Genomic DNA, 25,616 nt, shown 5'->3' with positions numbered 1-25,616 from the left:
TACAAACTGATTACCCAATATTGCTTTACTTTTACCACATCATTGAAACTTTAAATGTTTTACATGGTCATTTCAAATGTTTTAGTAATTCTGATAAATCAAAGGATAAATGTTTTCATCACTTTTGAAACAAATTCATTATTAAACAATACAGTATAATATCTGAACTTAATAAGAAAACTCCTTCACTAATAACCATCAATCACACTTTACAGATAAAAAAACAAGGCAGAGAGTAAACTAAGGCTGCAAAGCTTTAGATGTGCACAAACATTACTTTCTGATGTATTAACTTAAATTCAAACACTCCTCATGCCAAAGCTGCCTTACGTTAATGATATGTTCAAAAGTTTTCATTTTAAAGGAAAGTTTGAATATAGCTGCATAAATAAGTATACAGTAAAAATTATGCTTCAGGGGCCAGCGTGATAGCCTAGTGGCTAAAGTCCTTGCCTTATGTAGGCCAGGATCCCATATGGGCACCCGTTCACATTCCGGGTACTCCACTTCCAATCCAGCTCCCTGCTTGTGGCCTGGGAAAGCAGTCAAGGATGGTCCAAAGGTTTGGGACCCTGCACCCATGTGTGAGATCCGGAAGAAGCTCCTGACTGGATCAGCTCGGGTTCAACCACTGAGGCCACTTGGGGATTAAAGCAGCAGATGGAAGATCTTCCTCTATCTCTCCTTGTCTCTGCATTATTTGCCTTTCCAATTTAAAAAAGAAAGAAAAAAAAAAATATATATATATATATATGATGGGCCCAGTGCAATAGCCTAGTGGCTAAAGTCCTCACCTTGCATGACTGGGATCCCAAAAGGACACCAGTTTGTATCCCAGCTGCTCCATTTCCCATCCAGCTTCCTGTTTGTGCCCTGGGAAAGCAGTAGAGGACAACCAGGGCCTGGAGACTCTGCTGCACCCAGGTGAGAGACCAGAAGAAGCTCCTGGTTTCTGGCTCTGGATTGGCCCAGGTCTCACCATTGCAATCACTTAGGGAGTGAACCAATGGATGGAAGATCTTGATCTCTGCCTCTCCTCGTATTTATATCTGACTTTCCAATAAAATTCAAATAAACCAGGGAAGGCAGTCAGCACGGCCAAAGGCTTTGGGATCCTGCACCCAAGTGGGAGACCTGAAGAGCTTCTGGCTTCAGCTTGGCTCAGGACCGGCGGATGCGACCACTCGGAGAGTGAATCAACAGATGGAAGACCTGTCTCTCCTCCTCTTTGTATACCTCTGACTTTCCATTAAAAATAAATCTTTAATAAGTAAATAAATGGATAGATACATAGATAAATAAATCTTTAAAAAAATAAGATGCTTCACACAACTGTCAGAAGTATGGGGAAAATACCAAATGAAGTTCAACGGGTACAAGCAGAATTTTCTTAAAAATTCCTCTCGCAGGAAAATGTTACATAAGCTCCTGAAAAAAGTGTTGGATTATTTTGACATGACTGTTTTAATCACATTAATTTCTCTCTGGTATAAAGACAAAAGAAAGTTCATCTAAAAAACTATCAACAAACAAAACTTTTCTTCCGGGTGCAATGACTCAATTGGCTATCTTCCCCTTGTAAGTGCTAGGATCCTGAGTGAGTGGCAATTCAAGTTTCAGCTGCTCCGCTTCCTATCCAGGCCCTGCTGTGGTATGGGACAGCAGCAGAGAATGGCCCAAAGTTCTGAGACCCCGCACAGCCATGTGGGAAATCCAAAAGTGGCTCCTGGCTCCTGGAATCAGATCAGTTCAGCTCTGGCTGCTGCAGCCTCTTGGTGAGTGAGCGAGTGGGCAGAAAAATTTTCTCTCCGTGAATCGCCCTTTCCAATAAAAATAAATAAGTCTTTAAAAAAAGGAATTCTTGTAGCCGTTTTAGTGGTGCAACAGGATAATCTTCTGCCCTATGGCACTGATATCCCATATGGGCACTGGATAGCATTCCAGCTGCTTCATTCTGTTCCAGGTATTCCTCTGTGGCCACAGAGCACAGCAAATGAGGGCCAAGCTCTTGGAACGCTGCACCCACATAGAAGACAGTTCTTGGTTCCCAAGATCGGCTCAGCTCTGGCCATTGTGGCCCTCTGAGTAGTACCAGCAGATGGAAGATTTTCTCTCTCCATCCTCCTTCCTTCTCTGTAAAGGACTATACTATTGTAATACCATGGGGAAAATCAGTCAGGAGTGAGAATTTAGAGGGGTGCAGAGAAATCCCAGAACCTATGGAATTGTACCATAAGATTGTAAATAAAAAGAATGTAAAACAATTCGCTTTTTAAATAAGAACAAATAAATCTTAGAGGAAAAATTCTTGAATACAGAAGTACACAGCAGCATTTGCTACCTATGGGACACAAAACCTTGTATGTAAAAAACCCAGGTTGTAAAGAAATATGTCAATTGTACATTGCAAGTACATAAATAAGACAAGTTAATATAGCCATCCATCACAACTGGCCACTCCATTTAAATGAAATAAGAATGAATAAAATGGGGGGGGGGGGCGCCATTGCTATGGTACAGTGAGTTAAGCTGCCTCCTACAGAACTGACATTTCTTATGGTGCCAGTTCTACTTTTGGCTGCTGGACTTCCAGTTCAGCTCCCTGCTAATATGCCAGTGAAAACAGCCATAGATAGCCCCAAAGTGGCTCGGTGCCTAACCCATTTAAGGCAACGTGGATGAAATTCCAGGCTTCACCCTGCTCCAGCCCTGACCAGTGCAGCTGTCTGCAGAGGAAACCAGTGGGTAGAACATTTCTCTGGTGGCCTCTTTGTGCACATCTCTGTAAGTCTGCCTTTCAATTAAATTAATAAATCTTTCCAAAAAAGTAAATATAAAATGATGTTAAAACTGAATTTTGAGGGGCAGGCGCATTAGGCTAGTAACTAAATCCTCGCCTTGCATCTTCCGGGATCCCATACGGATGCTGGTTCATAACCTGGCTGTTCCATTTCCATTCATTTTCCTGCTTATCGCCTGGGAAAGCAGTAAAGGAGGGCCCAAAGCCTTGGGACTCTGCAACCGCATGGGAGATCCAGAAAAAGGCTCTGGCTCTGGGCTTTGGACTGGCTCAGCTCTGGTTGTGGCGGCCACTTGGTGAGTTAACCAGTGGACTGAAGATCTTTCTCTCTGTGTCTCCTCCTCTCTGTGTATCTGCTTCTTCAATAAAAAATAAATCTGGAAAAAAAAAAGAAAACTTAAAAACACCCTCAATTTTGAAATTATTCTAAGGAGGATATTGCTGTAAAGTGCAGGTATTCTCTTGTTAAAAAAAAAAGTTTCGGGCCCGGCACCGTGGCCTAGCGGCTAAAGTCCTCGCCTTGAACGCACCGGGATCCCATATGGGCACCGGTTCTAATCCCGGCAGCGCCACTTCCCATCCAGCTCCCTGCTTGTGGCCTGGGAAAGCAGTTGAGGACGGCCCAATGCATTGGGACACTGCACCCGCGTGGGAGACCCGGAGCAGGTTCCTGGTTCCCTGCATCGGATCGGCATGCACCGGCACATTGCGGCTCACTTGGGGAGTGAATCATCGGATGGAAGATCTTGCTCTCTGTCTCTCCTCCTCTCTGTATATCCTTCTTTCCAATAACAATAAAATCTTTAAAAAAAAAAAAAAAAAACTTTAGTTTTTGAAAAATCGCCCTTTCTCTGTAATTCTATCAGCATTTCATTAATAAGAATTTAAACCACAGTATTTAAACTAGAGGAATAAAAATTAATTCTAACCAGGTATATAGGTGCTTTTCTATACAAGTTATATTCAGTAAGTACAATAATAAAGCAATTACCTTGAGAATTTAGAGACAAGTTCTTTGACAAGGACCCTTCAAACAATGATGAGTTCTCAAGATGCTGCATCAAGAGACTTAGAAATTCGTGCTTTGACCCAGGATGCTCTCTTCCAAAAGGATCATCTTCACTAACATAAGCAACTTCAATTATTTGTAAAGGGTTAAAATTTTGATTTCTGAATTCATCTAAGGCACTATTCCAGATATTGCCTTTGTTGATACATAACCTTTTAGTTTTTTTCTTAATTTGGAATCCTAACTCTATGAGTATGGTTGAAACATCTCTTCTAAACTTGTTGCCTTGCCTATAAAACACGAATTTAAACACAGATGTTAAGTACTTTTTAAAAAGATATAACAAACCAGTTACAACAACGAATAAAAAAGAAAAAAAAATTAAGAGGACCTTCTCTCTCAACTCTCACCCAAAAGCAGAACAATGGCTACAACTAGAACCAAAGCAGTTATTTAACACTTGGTTTTAATTCTTGATTTCTTATACACATATTCTACCAAACTCAAATCACTTATTAAAATACTAACAGAGTATCTGTTTGGTATTTTATTGTTTCATAAACAACAGCCTCAACACATTACATTGTGTATTTTCTATCATAAAGCTATAGTATATACTATATATAGTATATATATATATAATATACTATATATATACTATATACATATAGTATATACTATATATAGTATATTATATATAATATACTATATATATACTATATACATATACTTTTTTTCGAGACTACTAATTCTCAAAGTGTAGTCCTACAGCATCAAAGCAGTAACAACAATTAGCAACATGTTAAAATGTAGATTTTGGGGTGCTGGAGGTATGGTGCAGCAAGTTAAGACTTCTCTAATACAGCTTCTGGTTAACACAGAACCCAAGTGATGGGGCCTTTGCAAACTACATGGGAGAAACAGATTGGGTACTCGGCTCCTGGCTTTAGACTAGACCAGCCCTAGCTGTTGTGGTCATTTGGGAGTAAAGTAGCAATGGTAGCTCTCTCACTTCCAGGCACTTTGGTTTTCACATAAATAAATAAATATTTGGAAGAAAGTAACCAACTACTGAGTCCCACAATATAGCTTCAGAATCAAAACCTGTTTTTACCAATTCCAGTAATTGTCTGTACTAACTCAAAAGCGTACTACATCAGTTTTTCAATGTGTAAGTAGAATTAATGTTTTCAATGTGCATGAATCACCTTTCCATTTCAAAGGGTCCAGTGCAATAGCCTAGTGGCTAAAGTCCTTGCCTTGCATCACTGGCGCCAATTCCTATCCCAGCTGTTCCACCTGCCATCCACTCCCTGCTTGTGCCCTGAGAAAGCAGTAGAGAACAGCCTAAAGCCTTGGGGACCTGCAGCAGCACAGGAGATGGGAAGAAGCTCCTAGGTTCAGGTCACCTCAGCTCCAGCCTTTGTGGCCACTAGAGAAGTGAACCAGCGGATGAAAGCTCTTTCTGTCTCTCCTTCTCTCTGTAAATCCGACTTTCCAATAAAACTAAATAAATCGCTGCTCAACTTTTGGTCCAGCTCCTTGCTAATTTGCCTGGGAAAGCAGAGAAACACAGCACAAGGACTTGGGCCCCTGTCACCCATGTGTGAAATCTAAATGAAGATGTGCCTACTGCCTGTATCTTGACCCAGCACTGGGTATTTGTAGCTATTTGGGAAATGGATGAGAAGACGAAAGAATCTCTTCTCAACTTCTTCCTCTATTTCCACAATTCTGATCTTCGAAAAAATAAATGTTTTTTTTTTTTTAAAGATTTATTTCATTTTCATTACAAAGTCAGATATACTGAGAGGAGGAGAGACAGAGAGGAAGTGGAGCTGCCGGGATTAGAACCAGCGGCCATAAGGGATCAAAGCAAGGACCTTAGCCACTAGGCCACGCTGCCGAGCCCGAAAAACTAAATGTTAAACAAAAAGTTCGTCCCATTTCAAGACATTATCATAACCACTATGGTCCATTTTGTTTTTCGGTTTTTTTGCAATATCCCACTCATTAACCCAAGGTGAAGAAAACACAGAATTATCTCTTCTTATAGTAGGCGGATCCTTTTCTCTCCTAAGGGTCAGTGGAAATGTTGATGTCACTCTTTTAAAACATTGCTTGTTAAAGTAGAGACATGAGTCAAGCTTCCTTTGTATGTATATTTGGGATCCTGAATATAATCATTTATTTATATACATTTACTTTGAAAGGTTTATTGAATTTTCCTGGAAAGGCAGATACACAAACAGAAGGAGACAAAGATATTCCGTCCACTGGTTCACTCCCCAAGTGGCTGCAACGGCCGGAGCTGACCCAATCCAAAGCAGCAGCTTCTTCTGTGTCTCCCACACGGGTACAGGGTCCCAAGGCTTTGGGCTGTCCTCTACTGCTTTCCCAGGCCACAGGCAGGGAGCTGGATGGGAAGTGGGCTGTCAGGATTAGAACTGACATCCATATCAGATCTCAGCACTTGCCAGATGAGAATTTAGCCATTAAGCCATTGTACCAGCCCTTTACTACAATTATTTTAAAATAATATGGGGAGTACGTGTTTGGTGCTTAGGAAACATGCATCCCATATTGGAGGGCCTGAATCAAGTCCAGGTTACTCTGCTTCCTATCCATTTTCCTCCGAATGTGCAGCCTGGGAAGGAAGCAGCAGATTCTGGCTTAATTACATTGGTCATTGCCACCCTTGGACACGTCGAGACTGAGAGTTCCAGGCTCCTAGTTTTGGCCTCACCCTGCCCAGTTGTTTCAGACATTTAGGTAGTACACCAGGAGGTAGATAATTTCTGTCTGTTGGTAAAATAAAATGAAAAACAAAAAATAACAATAATAAAAACAAAAATATATCCTTTTAATTCAAATTACAATACATAACTAATGAAAACAGATTTTTTTAAGTTGTTCTAATAAAGTTAGCATTTTTATTTCTTAACATTTTCCTATTTGAAACTAAGAAAACCTGTTATTATTGGAGAACAGCAAGGAAGAAGGCAGCAAGAGGTAAAGTTCCTTTACTGAGTGGTTCTCTCAAATACCCACAACAGCTATGGCTTGGCTAGGCTGCACCGAGACCCAGAAAGTCCATCTGCTCACCCACACAGGTGGCAGCAGGCCAAGCACTTGGTCTATCTTCTGACGCTCTCCTCAGCACATCAGCAGGAAATGGGATCAGAAGCAGAGCAGCAGGCAGATGCACCAGGGCATCTGGCATGTTGTGCCACAATGCCAACCCCACAACCAGCATTCTAAAACAGTAACTGAGTATTCAGTATTTTGCTTATCTGCAAACTGACATTCACCAAGTATTTAACAATGCCTCTTTTGCATCTTCCAGCTATTTAAACCTGGAATTACTTTCAATGACGCAGTACTTAATCATGTTTAAAAATTAATGTTATTTCTCTACTTTTTTCTATTTGGGGAAAGCAAGTATTTAAGAACTCCTTTTGCAAAATCTGCATACATTTAACAAAAGTCATACAGCTAAACAAATATCTGACAGAGTAAAAGATGAATTCCAGCCTTGTTGAAATATTTGTGTGAATTCCAAAGTGAGGGTTATCTCTCTTTTACAAGTATGCCTTAAATGTTTTCAAAAGTGTTGATATTTAAAGTTTTGACATTGACAGTAAACATATAAAACAAATATTATATCATCAACAAATCACCTTTATATTAAATAGGGCTATTTTAATAAAGTGACATGGTATAATATTTTCATCTCCTGTCTTATTCTATAAACAGTATTTAAAAAGCATATTCCAGAACAATATTTGTCAAACTATCTTGCAAATGATATACAAGCAAAAAAATTTTTACAAACTATCTCACTTTATAATAAACTAAGTTCATATTTATTCTTTCTATACGCATGGCTATCTGAAGTCCTGCATTCCATTAAATCCCATTTAGTTTATTTAATGCCAGACACAATAATTTCCATGATCAAATGTTGGATTCTGCCATTTGAAAAAACATTCCAAGGTAATTTTATAATGAGCTAATATTCTAAATGGTATTTCCAAGCTGACTTCTAAAATATTTTTCTAATTTAGAATACCCACCTAAGTAGGTCTTTACTCTGGGCTCCAGGTGACTGTCTGGGTAATTTAGGTGATGATTCCTCCAAACAGTCGCTAATTGCCAAATTATTAGAGTTGGATAATGTACGTTTTTTGGCTTTTTGGAAACCTATAAATTTAAATTCTAGCATTAGCATAGTAGAATGCACGTATAAACTTTGAAATATGTATTTGATTATAAACCACTTTATTAAAAAAAATAAAATATTACCTGAATTGTAAATAATACTTCTACATTCCAAACACTCCCAATTTTGGTCCCATGATCGTAGTAAGGAACAGGCTAAATGTGTTCCACTGGAACCGCAGCACTGACAACGCTTTATCTCCCATTTGCTATGAATGTTCAAAAGAAAAGAAGTTTATATTTTAGCATTAACTAAATTCACTTACAATACCAACCACTGCCATAGAAAACTGCCTATTTTAATACTGTAATTCTTCCCAAAGTCTTTTTGTTCCCTGTTTCATATCTGTTTATAACCACTTTGTCTAAATAAATCTACTAATTTAAAAGCCTAAAAACTTATATCAACAGATACATGCACAGACAAAAAATATCAACATAAAATGAACAGATTTTTCTTTATATTTGGAGATGATGCATACTGTTACATCAGTGTGTTTGCCTGGAAAAGCAGCATTCAATAAATTTCAAGGTGAGGACTATTTCCTGGGCCTGGCACAGTAGCCTAGTGGCTAGAATCCTGGCCTTGCACGCCTGGGATCTCATGTGGACACCCATTTGTGTCCAGGCTGTTCCACTTCCCATCCAGCTCCCTGCTTGTGGACTGGGAGAGCAGTCGAGGACAGCCCAAAGCCTTGGGACCCAGCACCTGTGTGGAAGACCCAAAGAAAGCTCATGGCTCCTATCAGCTCGGCTCTGGCCATTTCGGCCACTTTGGGAGTGAATCAGCATTGGAAGACCTTTTGCTCTGTCTCTCTGTATATCTGACTTTATAATAAAAATAAACCTTTAAAAAATGTAAATAAAAAAATAAAAAGTGAGTACTATTTCCTAAAATAAGCTTGCTCAGACACTTCAGGTATTTTATAGCACAACAGCATTCAGATTTCCTACTTGGCCCGTATCTTTTTTTTTCTTTTTTTTAAAAGATTTTTATCCACTTATTTAAAAGGAAGAGTTGGCGATGGGTGAGGGCAAGGGCACAGTAGAGATCTTCCATCCTCTGGGTTTCTCCCCAGATGGAGATGGCTTGGTCTGAAGCCACACAGGTACCAGGCATCCAACCATTTGGGCCATCCTCTGCTGCTTTCCCAGATGAAGCGGGGTCCATGTGAGAAGCCAGCATTGCAACTGCAACTTTACGTGCTACACCACAACACTGGCTGTGGCACGTATGCATAATCTCTCACATCTTACTCAGCCCTCCACATTGGATTCCACCTGCCAGTCAACATTCACCTTTTCTGTATGAATGAATGTGGGCTTCCCCCTTTTTGGTGCAGGTGTAAATATAACATTTTATTTAATACAGAACAGGACATCACTCCCTGAGTATGCAGCAATGTTATGTTAAGAGATACAGCTAGATACCATTTCACCACTGTACAGATCTGGGAATATCATATTATCCTTCTGTTCGCAGGAATGAGTGTGTAGCATGTATGTGCCTCATTCACTTTCCCAATAGCTCTGCGCACTGAAGATGAGGAGGATGGTGACAGATGACTAGAATCCTCACTAAGCACCAGACCTAACACGCTTTACATGAAAAGAACTTAATCCCCACAACTTTAGAAAGCAGAGATAATCTTGCTATCCAAAGAACAGAAGTCATAAGCAATATGCCCAATCAAGTTTCAGAGTGAGGGTTCCAACCTACTTAACCTGGCTAACCACTAGACTGTTCTTTCTCTCACCAATCCACTTTACCCTCACCATAAAGGCCAAGAGTGAGATTACAGAGAAAACAGGCAGCACACTGCTGTGTTCCAGCAGACAAGGCAAAAAGTGAAAGCAATTATAAAAAGTATGGGATTAACACAGTAGTTTTGCAGTTACTGATTATAGGACAAATGGGATGAAAAAATACTGCTGTAGTTAAAAGCTGCCTAAATGATTTTTTAAAATATTTTAAAAACAATAATAAATGTGTTGTTAGGGCCCGGCACCGTGGCCTAGCAGCTAAAGTCCTCGCCTTGAACGCCCCGGGATCCCATATGGGCGCCAGTTCTAATCCCAGCAGCTCCACTTCCCATCCAGCTCCCTGCTTGTGGCCTGGGAAAGCAGTCAAGGACGGCCCAATGCATTGGGACCCTGCACCCGCGTGGGAGACCTGGAGGAGGTTCCAGGTTCCTGGCTTCAGATGGGCGCACACCGGCCCGTTGCAGCTCACTTGGGGAGTGAATCATAGGACGGAAGATCTTCCTTTCTGTCTCTCCTCCTCTGTGTATATCTGGCTGTAATAAAAAGAATAAATCTTTAAAAAAATAAATAAATAAATGTGTTGTTTCTTAAAAGGCTCTCTCTCTATATATATCTATATATATAAAACCTCATCTGAAACTCAGCACAACACTTGAAGGAGGTATTGTGCATGTTAGTATTTACAAAGGAATAGCAGGGCCACATCAACCCAACATAGGCAAGAACAAACATTCTGTTAGAACTGACTGAAATCTTCTCCCACGTAGTTCTCTGTTAACTGTCAAGCAAAGGAGCAGAAGGTGCTGCAAGTGCCACCCACATGGGAGACCCAAAGTTGCCAGATCCTGGATTAGACCTGGAACAGTCCCAGCTGTGAGGGCATGTGGGACTGAAACAGTGGACTGAAGATCTCTCTGTCCCTCCCTAGTTTTCTCCGTCACTCTTTTAAATAAAATAAATCTTTAAACAGAAAACACAATTATATTGTAACAAGCACATGAAGGTAACCCCTTCCCAGGAGTGAGATTTAGGAGTAAGACCGCCTGCACAGAAAACCTTTCAGGGGCTGGCCCCGTGCTGTAATAGGCACAGCCTCTGCCTGCAGTGTCAGCACTGCATGTGGGCATCAGTTTGTGTGCCAGCTGCTTCAGTCCTGGGAAAAGAGTGGAGGATGGCTCTTTGGCTTGGGCCCCTGCACCCACATGGGAGACCAGGAGAAAGTTCTTGGCTCCCAAATAGACCACCTCCAGCTACTGTGACCACTTAGGAAGTGAATCAATGAAGGGAAGATTTCTTTCTCTGTGTCTGTCTCTCTGTGTAATTCTGCCTTTCAAATAAAAATAAAAAGAAATCTTGGGCTTGGCGCTGTGGCGTAGTGGTTAAAGTCCTTGCCTTGCAAGACCGGGATCCCACATGGGCACAGGTTCTAATCCCGGCAGCCCACTTTCCCATCAAGCTCCCTGCTTGTGGTCCGGGAAAGCAGCTGAGAACGGCCCAAAGCTTTGGGACCCTGCACCCGTGGTCTCCCATGTGGGAGACCTGGAGGAGGCTCCTGGTTCCTGGCGTGGATTGGCTCAGCACCAGTCATTGCGACCACTTGGGAAGTAAATCAATGGACAGAAGATCTTCCTCTATGTCTCGCCTCCTCTCTGTATATCTGACTTTGCAATAAAAATAAATAAATCTTAAAAAAAAATAAAAGAAATCTTTACATACACAGACACACAAATACATACATAGCAGCCACTTGCGAAGTGAACCAACAGATAGAAGATCTTTGTCTTCTATCCTCTCTGAAAAACTGCCTCTCCCATAGAAATAAATAAATATTTTTTTAACAAATTAACAAACAAGGTATTTTAGTACCTTTCTCAACCAACTGTGGGCTAAAATGTGTCCTCCAAAAACTCATATATGCCATGTCCTAAGAAAGTCACAACTTTCTTAGGATTTTTAAGCAAAATCAGGTCTTATGAATGGACTCCAATCATTATGATTGGTATTATTTTATATAAATATAAAATATATAAGCATATGGATGTAACACACACATCTACATAAAAAGAAATTATACTGCAAAACAGACAGGCACAACCTTGCAAAGACACAGTTACAAAGCAGCCATCTTTTTTTTTTTTTAAAGATTTATGTATTTTATTACAAAGTCATATACACAGAGAGGAGGAGAGACAGAGAGGAAGATCTTCCATCCAATGATTAACTCCCCAAGTGAGCCGCAACGGACGGTTCTGTGCCGATCCGATGCCGGGAACCAGGAACCTCTTCCAGGTCTCCCACACGGGTGCAGGGTCCCAAAGCCTTGGGCTGTCCTCAACTGCTTTCCCAGGCCACAAGCAGAGAGCTGGATGGGAAGTGCAGCTGCCGCGATTAGAACCGGCACCCACATTGGATCCCGGGGCATTCAAGGCGAGGACTTCAGCCGCTAGGCTACGGTGCCGGGCCCAAGGCAGCCATCTTATAAGCCCCAAACGGAGACCTCAGAAAAATACCCAACTGCCTTCTTCCAGATCTAGGACTTCTAGAATCCACAACTGTGAGAACACCAACTTTTGGGTTTTAAGACAAACTATCTTCGGTATTTTTTATGACAGCACAGGTGAACTAGGTCTATTGTGTGCACTGTGCTATTACAGCATTCTCTAGGTTAGCCACATTTCCAAGTGCCTAACATCACACAAGGCTAGTGGCTCTGTGTGTGTGCGCACGTGCATGTGTGTGTGTGTGTGTGTGTGCACATGCAGAGAACAATGGAGATCTAGATATTTACAGACTATATGAACTCTGCAATAGCATGATCTGTAAAACACATGTAAAATTAGAATAAACATAACTTATCTGAGCTTAAAATTTTAAACATAATCAAGACAAAAAGTACATTTAATTAACTACAAAATCTACCTTTTCGCAATTGAAGGTTTAAACATGAAACCATTAAGCAAAACTCAATTTTCAGAAATACCTATCAGGTGCGTTATAGTCTCGCCCTTCCTTGCAACGACATCGCCGGACATCACAACGCTCATAGTGCTGCAGAAGCTCTTGATAAGCATTTTCTTCTAATTCCCAAGATGCATCTCTATAAGCAAAAGTGTGGAAGGGAAGCAGGAACCAGTTGGTTAGCAGGTGCTAAAATTTTTATTGCACAATAAGGTAACAAGATAATGACAAGTCACATGTTATACAAAACATTTTTGAATGTTTCAGGAAACGAACACTTAATCTGATTTGAGCACTACACATGTATATATATGTATTGAAATGATGCTGCATAAATAGTACCCATGCTGGCATCCCACATGGGTACCATTTTGAGTCATGGCTATTCCACTTTTGATCCAGTTCCCTGATAATGTGCTTGGGAAAGAAATGGATGATGGCTTAAGAGCTTGGGCCCTTGCACCCATGTAGATCAGAAATAGACTTCTCCTGGCACCTGGCTTAACAGTTTTGGCTATTGCAGCCCTTTGAGGAGTGAGCCAGCAGATGAAAGATTTCTCTCTTTATTTTTTTGTCTCTCCCTGTCTCTCTGTAACTCTTCCTTCCAAATAAATCTTTTAAAACTTATCTTTAAAATTCAAATCTATTAGTGCCATTTTATTCTATACTTTGTCTCACAGTGAATTTTTAAATGCTTAATGAAAACTTAAATTTTCTACATGTTCCTTAACATTTTACTTCTCATTTGTAATTTCAAATTTACTATCATTTCTAGATTCCTCAATTTTAAGCATTAAAAAAATTCTTTTCATTTACAATAAACCACTTCCTGATTTCCTTACATACATTTATACAAACCATAATTGAAGTCTGCAGCAACAGTGTATAAAATCAATCAAATGTGGACCCAATTGAGGTACTTGTATTAAAAGACTAAAAATCAACTAATGAGACAGTTATATCATGATCCCTGTTCTCCAGGTATCCTGCTCACCCAAAGAAGTGGAGAGGCAATCAGACACAAAGGATGATTTCGAAAGTAATTAAATCCAGTATTTAAAACACCATTTTTTGGTTAAAAACTAATGTTACTCACTTTTCTGGAATATGAATTCCCATTCTCAACATCTCTTTCTGAAAGATGTCATTATTATTGCATATTGTACATCTAAAGAAAAACACTCCTGCATTTATTGCTTGAGCCTACGGCGGAAACAGAAATCTACTGTTAAGTTTGTTATCAGGTTATAACCTAAATAACATACAGGACATGTGCTGCTTTCTACTTAATAGATTATGAAAACAGTTTCCATGCTAGTGAATCCCAAACTTAGTAAAACCGAATCTCAAACATAGTAGAGTCTATGTAAGCATATTGCTAACATCACAAGATTTTTTTTTTGTCCAGACTTAAAATGTTAGAGTAAGCTGATATGTGACTCTGCCTAGCTTTATATCCAACACATTTTCCAAACATTGGAAAAAACTATTTCTATTCCTAAATAATAATGCTGCTACCTATATTGTGAGGAAAAAAAAATCTACCTTCAAAAAATGATGCTGTCACAAATATTCCTGGCTGTTTTTGTTTAACATAATCTACTGAATTAGTTTCCTTCCCAGAAAAAGATTAGTATAAAAACCATTCTCAATGTCACATAAATTACAAATATAGAATCCACACAGGATACTCACAAAGGAAAGAAATTATTAAGGCAACTAGAAAGAGTAGCCAGTAATCAGTTAAAACTAGTAGCTCATATTCACTGAACAAACATGTAAAACCTACTTACAAATGCCAAAAGTCTATGCTAGATACTAAAGTAAAAACATAGATCGAACCAATTTCAAAATCAGGGAATTCTAGTGAGTAGGCATACTTGAGAACACAGAACTGTGGTGCTGGACTGGGTAGCAAATATACTAAATTTGGAATATTATGGAGAAAATTCGCATGGCCCCTGTATAAGAATAACATGCAAATTTATGATGTGTCTCATATATTTCTCAAATAAATAAAAACAAATCTTTAGGGCCCGGCGAGGTGGCCTAACAGCTAAAGTCCTAGCCTTGAGTGTACTAGGATCCCATATGGGTGCCGGTTCTAATCCCGGCAGCGCTACTTCCCATCCAACTCCCTGCTTGTGGCCTTGAAAAGCAGTCAAAGACGGACCAATGCCTTGGAAACCTGCACCCACGTGGGAGACCTGGAGAAAGTTCCTGGCTCCTGGCTTTGGACTGGCACAGCACCGGCTGTTGTCGTCACTTGGGGAGTGAACCAAAGGACAGATCTTCCTCTCTGTCTCTCCTCCTCTCTGGATATCTGACTTTCCAATAAAAATAAATGAATCTTTTAAAAAAACAAAAAGTAAATAATAAATAAATCAGGGGTTTGCTTTGTGGCACAGTGGGTTATGTGGCTGCCTATGATATTGGCATCCTTATGGGGCCAGTATGAGTCCGAGCTGCTTTACTTCAAATCTGGCTCCCTGATAATGTGCCTGGAAAAGCAGCAGAACCTGGCCTAAGTGCTGGGGCTCCTCCATTCAGGTGGGAAATGTGCAAGAAGCTATGGACCTCTGCCAGCATTTGGCTGCCAGATCTAATTTAGATTCAGAGATTTTAGTGTTTGTGGTTGTCCTCAGTGTGTGTGTGTGTGTGTGTGTGTGTGTGTGCTTATGTGTAAGGGAAAACATGGGTACTTTTTGCCAGTTGTATGAGCCTAAAATCACCATCTTTCTTCACTATTGCACAAATCATACTCCCGGTTGATGAAGGTTATTTGTGTTTTTCTGTGCAACGTCTTGTGTCAGTCCTAATCTTGTTGCTTTAACATTGCATTTATTTTAAATATTTATTTATTCATTTATTTGAGAGACAGACAGATACATAAACTGAGCTCTTACCCATTGGTTCACCCCTGTTCGTTCCCCAGATACCTACAACATCTTAGGTCGGAGTACTCTAGAACCAGAACCTAGAGCTCAGAAATGCAACCCATTTCTCTCACTGTGGTGTTAGGGATCCAGCTATTTGACCCATTACCTGCTACTTCCATGGCTATGCATGGACAGGTAGCTGGAATTGAACCTAGGTACTCCATGATGAAACACTGGTATTCTAATTGCCATTTGAAGATTTAGTGGGATTTCTAGTATTTCCTCAACAAAGTAGGCTTCACTCTGCCACTTTCAGCTGAATAATCTTAGGCTTAATAGCTCAAGGAACATTACACAAAATTAATTCAGTCTTATTACTTTAACTTTTTAGTATTTTCTTTTTAACAATTTAGTTACTTATATGAAAGGTGGAATGACAGATGGGAGAAAGACACACACAGATAGAGAAATCTTCTTTTCTTTCATCAGCTGATTCACTACTCCCCAATGACTGCAAAAGTCAGGGCTGGACCAAGTCAAAGCCATGAGTCAGGAACCTCCATCCAGGTGTCCCACAGAGATCGTAGCAGCCAAGTGTTTGAGCCATCAACTGTCTCCAGGCACATCAGCAAGAGTCCAGATTGGAAGCAGAGTGGCCAGGACTTGAATTAGTACTCTATCAAGGGAAGTAGATTCTCGAGCAGTGGCTTAGCCTCCTGTACCCTGTCCCAAATACCCGCTCTATTGACTTTGTACTGGCTTTATTAAAATATAAGGAAATTTCTATCTTCTAATTTTAACAGATTCAAGATGGTCATTTGGCCTGGCAATAAAGACACGAATTAAGATACCCCTCAATTCACACCCAAGTGCCAGATTTGTTTCTATGCCATGCCTTCTTACTAATAAGGACACTGGCAGGCAGCAGGGAAAGCTCAAACAACTGGATCCACGTTATGCAGATGGAAAATCTGGATGCACTGTCACTTCCCAGCTTTGCCTGACAGAACTCTAGCCAATAGGCGCGATTCTGAGAGTGAAGCAGCACATGAGAGAATCTCATTCTCTTCCTCTCAAACATTCTTTAATAAAAATGGTATTAATTTGAACTAAATTTATTATTTAGCATTCTATTCTATTACCTGGCATTTTCACAAACATACATTCCAACTTTGAAATTGATAATAATTTAAATCTTGTAAAAAATATTCAAAGGACCAGCATTGTAACATAACAGCTTAAGCCTCTGCCCGCAATTCCCAGTATCCCACAGGATGTTTCACTTTCTGTTCAACTCCTTGCTAACACATCTGGATAAACAGTAGAAGATGGCCCAAATTCTTGGGCCCCTGCACTCATGTGGAGAGACCTGGATTGAATATCCTAGTTCCTAGCTTAGGCCTAGCCTGGCCTTGGCCTTTATGGCCATTTGAATAAACCTGTGGATAGAAGATCTCTCTCTCTCTTTCTAACTCTGCCCTTCAAATAAATAAAATGAATCTTTTAAAACGTTCAAGAATTTTCCAAATGAAAGAAATTTTACGTTCTGTTTACCTGAAAAGAAGACAAAAAGAGTTTGGCATTTGGCTAATTCTCAAACAATGAATGTTTTTAATTCTCCAGCAATCACTTCAGTTATGACAGGACTTATTAATGTTTCCTACAGGAAAAAATTGGCCTATCGACATCTAATCTAATCTTAGCCTGCTTTTAAGTTTACTTTCACATATTTTGGTTTTTACAGCTGAAATACATAAGTGGAATTTTAGAATTAAAATGTGGACTTTATTCATTGTGAAATAAAAACAAAATGTTTAGGTAAAGACAAAATTTTATTAGTTTAGATATACATTTAAAAGGTTGCATGCAACCTAAGCCATCCTCTTTAATCACACACTTCAATAGTAAACTTTGTATTTAAAATGGGTTTTCACTGAATGCTTTGAAGTTATTTGTAAGATATAAGTTGTTAGGGCCCGGTACCATGGCCTAGCCTTGAACGCCCCGGGATCCCATATGGGTGCCAGTTCTAATCCCGGGAGCTCCACTTCCCATCCAGCTCCCTGCTTGCGGCCTGGGTAAGCAGTCGAGGACGGTCCAAAGTGTTGGGACCCTGCACCCGTGTGGGAGACCTGGAAAAGGTTCCTGTGTGGGAGACCCGGAAGTGGTTCCTGGTTCCCGGCTTTGGATCGGCGTAGCACCAGCCGTTGCGCTCACGTGGGGAGTGAAACATCGGACAGAAGATCTTCCTCTCTGTCTTTTCTCCTCTATGTATATCTGACTTTGTAATAAAAATAAAAATAAATCTTAAAAAAAAAGATAAAAGTTGTTAAAGACTATAACATACATATCAATTATTTCTAATTTAAAATTCTAAGTAGCAACTGATGAGTTTTATATCAGAGAAAGATTATAAAATATATCTTACCTGTAAACAGTCTCTATGGAACCAAGCATTCTTACAGCAAGGACTTCGTAATATGCTGTAAGTTGGAACAGGTTCAATGCATTCCAAACAAATGGTGCATGGTAAGGAGTCCGTATACTTATTAGATGTAATTATTTGAACAGGTCGATGCTTCCAACAAAATGACCTAAAAATGTAATTTAAGAACAGTATCTAATGCATTACAAAGCATTGCTAGCTACCATTGTAATTCAAGTACATAACAGAAAAACCTTCCAAAGGATGAGAGCCTTAGCATTAGAAATTAACATAACAATAGATGATCAGAAGATGTGGCCCAGCCTCTGCCTTCAATATTAGCATCCCATATGGGTGACAGTTTCAGTTTTAGCTATTCCATTTTCCATTCAGCTCCCTGCAGATGTGCCTGAGAAGGAATCAAAAGATGGCCTCAGTGGTTGGGCCCCTGTACTCATGTGGAAAATCCAGATGATGCTCCACCTCCTGGCTTACTCCTGGCCCAGCCCTGGGGCTGTTGTGCTTCTTTGGAGAATGAACCAATGGATGGAGGATCTCTCTCTCTCTCCATATGTACTATATATGTATATATTTCAAATATATAAACTGGATCTTTTTTTTTTTTTAAGATTTATTCATTTTATTACAGCCAGATATACAGAGAGGAGGAGAGACAGAGAGGAAGATCTTCCATTCGATGATTCACTCCCCAAGTGAGCCGAAACGGGCCGATGCGCGCCGATCCGATGCAGGGAACCTGGAACCTCTTCTGGGTCTCCCACGCAGGTGCAGTGTCCCAATGCATTGGGCCGTCCTCAACTGCTTTCCCAGGCCACAAGCAGGGAGCTGGATGGGAAGTGGAGCTGCCGGGATTAGAACCGGCGCCAATATGGGATCCCGGGGCGTTCAAGGCGAGGACTTTAGCTGCTAGGCCACGGTGCCGGGCCCATAATCAATACAGTGGACCTTAAGATATAAACCTTTCAGAGGAAGTAAGACTTCATAGCGAATTTTAGTAACTATTTAGAATTCTTCTTAACTTTATTAGCAGAGTACTGATGTTTAAGATTGTTTTGGGAGGCAAATATTTTCAGGGTTGTCTGAGGGCAAAACGTCTCTGATGTAAGACAAAATGCATATGCCTTTCATTTAGTTAGAATATACAAAGTACTAAGAAAGGAAAGTGGACTAGTAACTTGCAAGAATGGTGTGACAATATGGAATTACATAAGGTGACAAAAGTTAACCAATAAATCAACCGTTTTGTGTTGCATCACACAGCTGAAAGCTGAAAGTAAGCACTGTCATATTAAGTCCATTTTAGACACAGAAAGTCTCAAGACTTGATAGGCAGAAAAGATCCCATTAAAACTAGGGGTGAGGGCGGGTAAGGAATGGGATATTTATGTCTCATTACATGTTGCATATGTATAAGCATTACAAGCAAGATCTCATCGGGATACCCATTTTCTACACTTTTAAAACAATCAGCTTTCACATGAAATAGTTAAATAACTCACGCAAAGTTGCCAGTAAACTGGAAAATACATTCTTCCTGAAGTCCACACGGGAAATGATAACTCCGTTTACACCGAGGTGCAACACATCCAATTGAGGCACCATTTTTCTTGCAAACACAGCATTTCTGCAAGAAATCATGAAAACAGAAAACAGCACATAAATTTGAGTACTATACTAAGACCATGATAAAAACTAAAAGTCCTCATGGGGAGTGTAAAACTTATTTTCACCATTAACAGTCGTGATGACATAAATCACTTGAAACAAAAACCCAGAAACAATGTGACCATAACAGGAGCCTCTTATCCTTCCAACTTTGAAAACATTTTAAGCTGAAGGATTTTCACAAACGTAGTGCTGATACACACAAACCAACCTGAAATCTAAAAGGTAAGAAATATGAAACTCTAACACCAAGAAACCTTTAAAAATTGATTGGTGTAAACCTAGCTAATACCATTGTATACTAACAAAATGAAAAGGTGTTAGATACTTTGAGTTTTAAACACTGGTTCACATAAATACATGCTTAAGTCCTAATTCCCAATACCTTTGAATTGAAGGGGATATAAGATGTTTACACATGGGCCCGGTGCGGTAGCGGTAATGGCTAAAGTCTTCACCTTGCACGTACTGGGATCCCATATGTGCACTGCTTCTAATTCTGGCAGCCCTGCTTCCCATCCAGTTCTCTGCTTGTGGCCTAGGAAAGCAGTCAAGAATGGCCCAAAGCCTTGGGACCCTGCACCCGCGCGGGTGCTCCAGAAGAGGTTCCAGGTTCCTGGTTTTAGATCAGCTCAGTTTTGGCCGTTGCGGCTACTTGGGGAATGAATCATTAAACAGATCTTCCCCTCTGTCTATCCTCCTCTCTGTATATCTGACTTTCCAATAAAATAAAATAAATCTTAAAAAAAAAAAAAAAGACCAGAGATGATCTCACCAAGAAACGTCTAATGTATCTGGACAATTAGATGCTGCACTCTTTGCTTGGTATATGCTTGCAATGAAAGAATCTCAACTGAATTTGATCTGTAATACTGCAACAACGTGGAGGAATCCACCATGGGGGAGGTTATGGTGAGGGGTTTGGGGAATCCCAGAGCCTATGAAACTGTGTCACATAATGCAATGTAATTAATAAAAAAAAAAAAAAAGAAAAAAGGTTGCAGATGTAATTAACTTAAAATCCCAGGATGGCATATTATCTTCTATTTAAACTAGTCCCTAAATTACTATTGCCCTCATAAGAGAAAAGACAAGATTTAAGACAGATAAAGGCTGGCACTGTGGCACAGCAGATTAAGTAAACACCTGCAATGGTTATTCCAAATAAGCTCAGGTTCTCCACTTTCCACCCACCTCCCCCCGCCTTTTTTTAATATTTTCACTTTCCTGTAGCCCGTGACCCTTTGTGTCCTAATCAACTACGTAGATTATCAAGATAAAATAATAAAAAAGATAATACTATCTAATGCATACACAAAAATGTAATTTTTTCCTTTTTAAATTATTTTTATTATTTTTTAAATTATTTATTTTTATTGCTAAGTCAGATATACAGAGAGGAGGAAAGACAGAGAGGAAGATCTTCCATCCAATGATTCACTTCCTAAGTGAGCGCAATGGCCGGTGCTGCGCCAATCCAAAGTCAGGATCCAGGAACTTCCTCCAGGTCCCCCACATGGGTGCAGGGTCCCAACACTTTGGGCCGTCCTCGACTGCTTACCCAGACCACAAGCAGGGAGCTGGATGGAAAGTTTAGCCACCAGGATTAAAACCAGCACCAATGTGGGATCCCGGTGCATTCAAGGCAAGGACTTTAGCTGCTAGGCCACGCCGCCAGGCCCCCACCTCCCTTTTAATGTACTTGGGAGAGTAAAAGAAGTTGGCTTGAGTGGTCCTGTCCTTGCTACCAATGCAAAGACCTGGACGGTGTTCTAGGCTCCTGCTTCAGCTTGGTCAAGCCCCCGATGTTGTGGCCCACTGGGATGTGAACCAGCATTTGGAAGATCTCTCCCCCACTCTTTGTAACTCTGCTTTTCACAAAGACATCTTTTTTTAAGTAGTAAATAATTGGAATAACTCAGAATTAAAGTCTGCAAACAGAATGAGTACACCTATGATCATAACAGTGGATGAAACGGAATATGATAAGGAAATAAAGTCACATCTATTACTCAGGGTCATTATATCTCATTCATTTGCAAAAGTACAAAATACTCTTGTCACATCTGACAAACGTATGCATTAGAGTGTATTTCTATTAACCAAAGAACAGGGACTTCATCATTACTGACAACAGATATTTAGTAAGTAAGTAAAAATTATTTACTTACCAGTTTGGAAGCTCTGTTAATTTCCTTCCTGATGTCTTCTATTAGAAAACCATAAACTCCTTCCTCTTCTTTTCCTCTCTGCCAAATCCCACTTGACATCAACTATAAATACATTTCCAATTAGAAAAGAAACCCTAAGAAATAAATTACTCTAAAAATATAAAATCCACATCATTCCAATACAAAAATGGACAGAAATGACCCATAGTTCAAGCAACTATTGATATTTTCCCCTCATGGGCAAAGATTGAAACTATTCACATCCTTTGACTTGGCAGATATTACCTTTAACAACTGACATCCCCAAACTAGGTACCTCAAGTATTTCAGGAAGAAAAATACAGAAGATAGGAAGTGAGTGAATAGTTAGCAAGATGGGGGAGGAGAACACCTATAAATAAGCTTTAGAAAAACAGAGTAAATACAGAAAGCTATAAAATGAATACTTGCTGGGGTCCGTGCAATGGGTGTGGATGACACGAAGGTGTGAAGAGAACAGCTCCCTTGTGTGGCAAGGCCAGGGGGAGCTTCCAGCTATTAGACAAGGCCCGGCCGAAGTCTCTTTGACCACTTTGATGCTGCTTCACCCCCTGGTTGCATGGACACTCAAGCACCCTACTAAGAATTCTGTAATCTATTGAGGCATTGTTGTTTGACCCTGTGAGACAGTTTTTGCAACCAATGTGAGCTTGAGAGTTAATGTCACTGATAACGTCTTGGTGAGTGGTCCTTTGACAATTTACACACAGGAGCACAATTAAGCCCATGCGATTTTGGACACCTTATTGGGTACTTAACCATAGACTCAGAATTTGGCCCAGACATATAGCACACCTTCTGGGAAGGGGCTTGAAAATATTCTAAGTATTAATGCTAGTGATGGGAGTGAGGGCTGAAACTGCTATGGCAATAAATATAGTTATTGTTATCTCAAAGGCTAGCCTGTCTTTGCAATTTTTTGGAATACGGAAAATGTAATTGTTTTAGCCGCTTTTATAGTTTTAGCTAGAGGAATTAAGGATGCTTTTATTAAAGAAAAATGCTTTTGATTATTATTTCATTGTTTATGGGGTTGTAGAGTCTATAGTTGTACAGGGATTTTATATTTGAAATTTCTGTTTTAGATTTTAGGTTTTTTCCCTTGTAACCTATTTTCCCATTCAATAATGGGTAAATTGTAGAAATAGAAATGTGGTAGGAATGTACTACTAATTAGCAGGTAACTGCCTCTGCCTTGGCCTTGCAGTCCTGGCTGTTGCTCCATGGTTACTGTTGAAGAATAAATAATGGTTTGCTTTGAAGAATATGAATACAGTGTTTTGCAGAATTATCTTTAGGGGCACCTGCTTAGCCTTGAAGTGCAGATGGAGTGACCAAACGTCTATACATGTCCCCTTAGTCTTGAAGTAAAAACAGAATAATTAGTTTGTGTAGAAGCTTGTGAGGTGTCTGAGTACATAAAACGAACAGCTTTTTCTTGGGCTGTTGTGAGAACACACCAAGTATCAGTGTCTGTGTCTTTCTTTATCGCCGACTCAACACACCCATCCTGAGCTCTGAACTCGGCTGGAGCTGGACTCCGGCAAAAACTACAAAGACAACTCAGATTCTGAGTGGCCCTTCAGGCTAACATGAGATCTAGCTGACAGGTGGGCACTTGGGGCAGCACGTAAGTCACTGCCTTTAGAACTTCTTGGCGTTCCTGATCTGAGTCTTACCTATTCTGCCTCTAGCCCAGTTTTCTGATAATGCAGAGCCTGGGAGGCAGCGGACACTGGCCCAGGTCAATGGGTCCCAGGTGACTTAGTGGGACGACATGGAAGGAGATCCCAGGTGACTTGCTTCAGCCTGGCCAAACTCTGGCTGTTTTGGGCATTTGGGGAGTGATGAGCAGATAACGCACTCCGTCTGTCTTTCAAATAAAATGAAAACAAATATATAATTCATTCAAAAAATCAGGTGAGGGCCTGGTGCAATAGCGTAGATACTAAATTCCTTGCCTTGAACGCCCCGGGATCCCATATGGGTGCCGGTTCTAATCCCGGCAGCTCCACTTCCCATTCAGTTCCCTGCTTGTAGACTGGGAAAGCAGTTGAGGATGGCCCAATGCATTGGGACACTACACCTGCGTGGGAGACTGGAGGAAGTTCCTGGCTCCTGGCTTTGGATTGGCTCAGCTTCAGCCGTTGTGGCCGCTTGGGGATTGAACCATTGGAAGGAAGATCTTCCTCTCTGTCTCTCCTCCTTCTCTGTACATCTACCTTTCCAATAAAAATAATTCTTAAAAAAAAAAAAAACAGGTGTAGCTGAATTCTGAATCATGAAAGGTTTATTAATAGAGGGAAACCTTTTGAATCCTGGGTTAATATATTTGAATTTTTTAAAATCTCATTTTAGCTTGATAGTTTAATGTTAAGGAAGTAAGAATCAAGGAAAAGTATAAACTGAGAATAAGAAACCTTGTTTGCTGCTGGTGGTGTGGTCAAGCTGTTTATGAGCTTACTGTGACACCAGCATCCCAAACAGGAGTGTAAGTTCAAGTCCTGGTTGCTCTGCATACTAATCTGTCTGGGAAAGCAATGGAGGATAGCCCACGTATTTGCCATCTTCCCTGCCACCCACATGGGTGACCTGGATGGAGTTCTACATTCCTGTGCAAACAGGATTACATGCCTAACCTCTGGAACTCATCAAGTAACTTAACATTGTTGACCTAAAGCACAAAAATAAGGACACTGAATTAGACTGTCCCTTACGTTTGTCTCAACCCCAGTATTCTATTACCACTCTTATATTTGCATACTTTCTATTCATAATGAAGAAGAATCTTAAAAGCAACCAGTACCTTTTATTTCTTTAGTATCACACTCATGAATTAAATAAGCATATTAAGGAAATTCTATTATTTTCAAAGTAAATACATGAAACAATTCAAAAACAATGTAACAGAGCAAATTTTTGTTGAAAAGTTTACTTTAAGCAGTATAATAAATCCTACAAGAAACAGAGATGACATATATACAATTTAATTAGTTGTGAAATAACTACGTACCGCAGAAAAAAATAAACTTTAAGAAATTTCTTTTGTACTTCAAAATAATAGCTTCTAGCTAGAAACAGAATAAAATAAAATAATATTGGTGTATGCTGTGCAGACTACATTCACGGTTCTATATATTGGGGAGGGGCGTGTGTGATCATTTGCTTTGCAGAAGCCAAATGTCATGCTGTAAGCTGTCAGACAGGAAGTTGAGGAGCTGAGCTCTCCTGTCAACAGACAGCAAGAGCAGTAGCAAAAGCCAAGCACGCCTTCAGCGGCTGGGCTGCTGTGGTTCAGTAAAGCCTTCAGATGGAATCAGGCTTACATTTTCCTGGTAATCTCATGAGCGATTCTGAACCATAAATACCCAGCTCAGTTGATGCTCGAGTGCTGACACTCATAAACTACAGTATAATTAATGTTGCTTAACTATTAAATTTCACAGTTATATGTTAAACAGAAATAGACAATATAGTGTCATGAATCACCGCGACTACTAAGGCATCCTTGACACACCTATGTAGTAACGATGCCCCGAATACCTTTAGGCATGAACTCAGTGAGGTGAAAAACTGGTGAAAGAAAGGAGGGATAAATAAAGGATGAATTCTCACCGGCCAATCACTGTTTCTTCTCTCTAAGGACTGAAAAATTAGACTGTTT

General features: G+C 40.1%; 2 protein-coding genes and 1 non-coding gene across 5 annotated transcripts in view; 1 reads left to right on the top strand and 2 right to left on the bottom strand.

The window, feature by feature from the left end:
* The window catches only part of SCFD1 (sec1 family domain containing 1), a 293,569-nt gene that overhangs the window by 114,400 nt on the left and 153,553 nt on the right, over window positions 1-25,616 (bottom strand). The window lies entirely within an intron of this gene.
* The window catches only part of G2E3 (G2/M-phase specific E3 ubiquitin protein ligase), a 143,313-nt gene that overhangs the window by 11,225 nt on the left and 106,472 nt on the right, over window positions 1-25,616 (bottom strand). For all 3 annotated transcript variants that reach the window (XM_058666286.1, XM_004584932.3, XM_012926852.2), the window contains 8 exons: window positions 21,914-22,015; window positions 19,577-19,701; window positions 18,060-18,225; window positions 13,849-13,955; window positions 12,775-12,891; window positions 8,115-8,239; window positions 7,886-8,012; window positions 3,792-4,099 (listed from right to left, as the gene is read on the bottom strand). In XM_058666286.1, the coding sequence (XP_058522269.1) occupies window positions 3,792-4,099; window positions 7,886-8,012; window positions 8,115-8,239; window positions 12,775-12,891; window positions 13,849-13,955; window positions 18,060-18,225; window positions 19,577-19,701; window positions 21,914-22,015 (1,177 nt within the window). The remainder of the gene's footprint in view (window positions 1-3,791; window positions 4,100-7,885; window positions 8,013-8,114; window positions 8,240-12,774; window positions 12,892-13,848; window positions 13,956-18,059; window positions 18,226-19,576; window positions 19,702-21,913; window positions 22,016-25,616) is intronic.
* LOC118759308 (U6 spliceosomal RNA) lies at window positions 14,652-14,758 on the top strand. Its single transcript, XR_004996107.2, has one exon. It is a non-coding gene; the product is annotated as a U6 spliceosomal RNA (small nuclear RNA).

Source organism: Ochotona princeps, chromosome 6 (assembly GCF_030435755.1).
Source record: "Ochotona princeps isolate mOchPri1 chromosome 6, mOchPri1.hap1, whole genome shotgun sequence".
In the NCBI taxonomy this organism is placed as follows: domain Eukaryota; kingdom Metazoa; phylum Chordata; class Mammalia; order Lagomorpha; family Ochotonidae; genus Ochotona; species Ochotona princeps.
The sequence above is the reverse complement of the archived record's forward strand: the minus strand, read 5'-3'. Positions and strand labels throughout refer to the sequence as shown.